A 1,836-nucleotide genomic window follows, 5' to 3' on the forward strand; every position below is an offset into this window, starting at 1 on the left:
TGCAGGCCCCCACATTTGTACCCTAAAGTTCAGAGTGGGGAAGCAGCCTTGACAACCAGTTAAAAAGCTATGAACCTAATCTTGCACCCAATTGGTACCAGGCATAGAGCTTATTATCCTTCAATGGGACAGCTCATGGTAATAAACCTTATGACCAGGAGCTACTTTTGGTAGGATTAGGCCCTAACTTAACATTAACATTGTCCAAAGGGATATAAAAATCAGACTTTCTGTGATCTCTAGTTGTTATGTATATTCATATCAGTGTAACACAGGTTGAAAAATAAGATTGTATTTAACAAGGTAGCCATCATTGTAAACATACAGGACTCGGTCTGAGGGGTTATAGTTGATACTTTGAATTGTTTCTAACATTTTATCCATAATTATGCTAATTTTACCTTCCTGTTCAGTGTTTGTGTCGTATGTGTAAAATATTTCCTCTTTCCTAGTGTTGACAGGTCTTGTGGCGTATAGAACACCACAGATGATGAAAGCGTTGGAAATGGATGGCTTGTACTGCCTTGTATTCCAAGTATGGAGCACATCAAGTGTGGTCTCATTGAGTTTGCTAATCATAATGTTACCTGTGTTGTCCTCGGTTGAATAAATTACCCACAATCCACTTTCATCCACAGCAAAGTCCATATCTTGCCACCCAACACCAGCATAAGAGAAACGGTTACCATAAGCAGCATTCGGCAGAGTTTTCCTCACAGCCAATGTGTTTGTGTTTAAATCGAGCTTGCTCATATCTCTTGAATTATATACATTGTAATACATGAAGTTATTGTAAACTGCGGTGCCACTGCCTTCCCCATATTGAATTTTTAACTCTCGAGCATTTTTTAATAGCAGCAAATCATCATAGGAATTATGAAGTCTGTAATATTCTAAGAGTCTCCCATCTGTGTTCAAAGGTGCCACCCAGTATAGGTCCTTCTGCGGGGTCCGAAGAGAGGAATCCCTACCCCAGGAACCATATTTGAAGGAAAATCCTCTCCAGTTCAGCTGTACAACATAGGGCTGGCTGATATTCACAATCCCACCATGACCACAGCTGCCTGTAAGCAAAGAGAAAATGCAGGCTTTTCAAAGGGCATGATTAGGAGAGAGGATTTAGTGTGTGTGCTTTATAAGAATCAGCTTTGTTGCAAGAACAGAAATACACACATATCTTGGTCAAAGATTTTCCTTGCACCATGTAAACAGCACATGGATTTCAGTTCTGTAGCGGTTCCAGTCTGACTGAAATACAAGGGTCATCCCACTAGAACTGGGGCCATACTGAAAAAACAGCCAACAGCCAACGATCCAGCAACACATTTTAGAGATCTCAGTTTTTAGTCGGTACTCACTTGCAGTAAATAAGTGATTAGCTTCTGTTTCAGATAAGTGACCAGTTTTGTTTCCACCTAGTCTATGCTTTCCACCCCGCTGGGCTGGGAAATCACATAGAAAATACAATTTCAGAAGCATTTTAGGTCATTTGTTCCTGCAGTGGAGCACAGTTCTGGAAATATGGGAAACAGGAAGGAACATCTTGTCTCACTGTACCACAGTGAGTTTTGGAAGGTGGAGGGAGAATTAGCAGCACTAGTTCTAGAGGATCATTTCAGATTAGCATGTTACTGTCAAAATCACCACTTGAAAACAATACTTCCGAGAGCCTTCCATCTGAGGCTCTCAAAGCAATTCAGATATTAATGAGCGTAGCCTTACAGCAGCTCTGTAAGGTGGAGGTAAATATCCCCAGTTTACATGGGAGGTAACTATAAAGTGACCGTACAACCTATTTCAAGCAGGATAGTCTTGGTTTTTCTTATGATGTCCCAA

General features: G+C 40.8%; 1 protein-coding gene across 1 annotated transcript; it reads right to left on the minus strand.

Annotated features, from left to right (window-relative positions):
• Positions 1 to 230: 230 nt before the first annotated feature.
• Positions 231 to 1,064, minus strand: LOC112111678 (olfactomedin-4-like; the record flags this gene model as incomplete). The annotated part of the gene is made up of 1 exon (XM_024207191.3): positions 231 to 1,064. A coding segment is annotated over one exon (803 nt), but the record flags the coding sequence as incomplete, so codon positions are not given.
• Positions 1,065 to 1,836: the final 772 nt, after the last annotated feature.

Source organism: Terrapene carolina, unplaced genomic scaffold (assembly GCF_002925995.2).
Source record: "Terrapene carolina triunguis isolate 2854851 unplaced genomic scaffold, T_m_triunguis-2.0 Scaffold33985, whole genome shotgun sequence".
NCBI lineage: Eukaryota > Metazoa > Chordata > Testudines > Emydidae > Terrapene > Terrapene triunguis.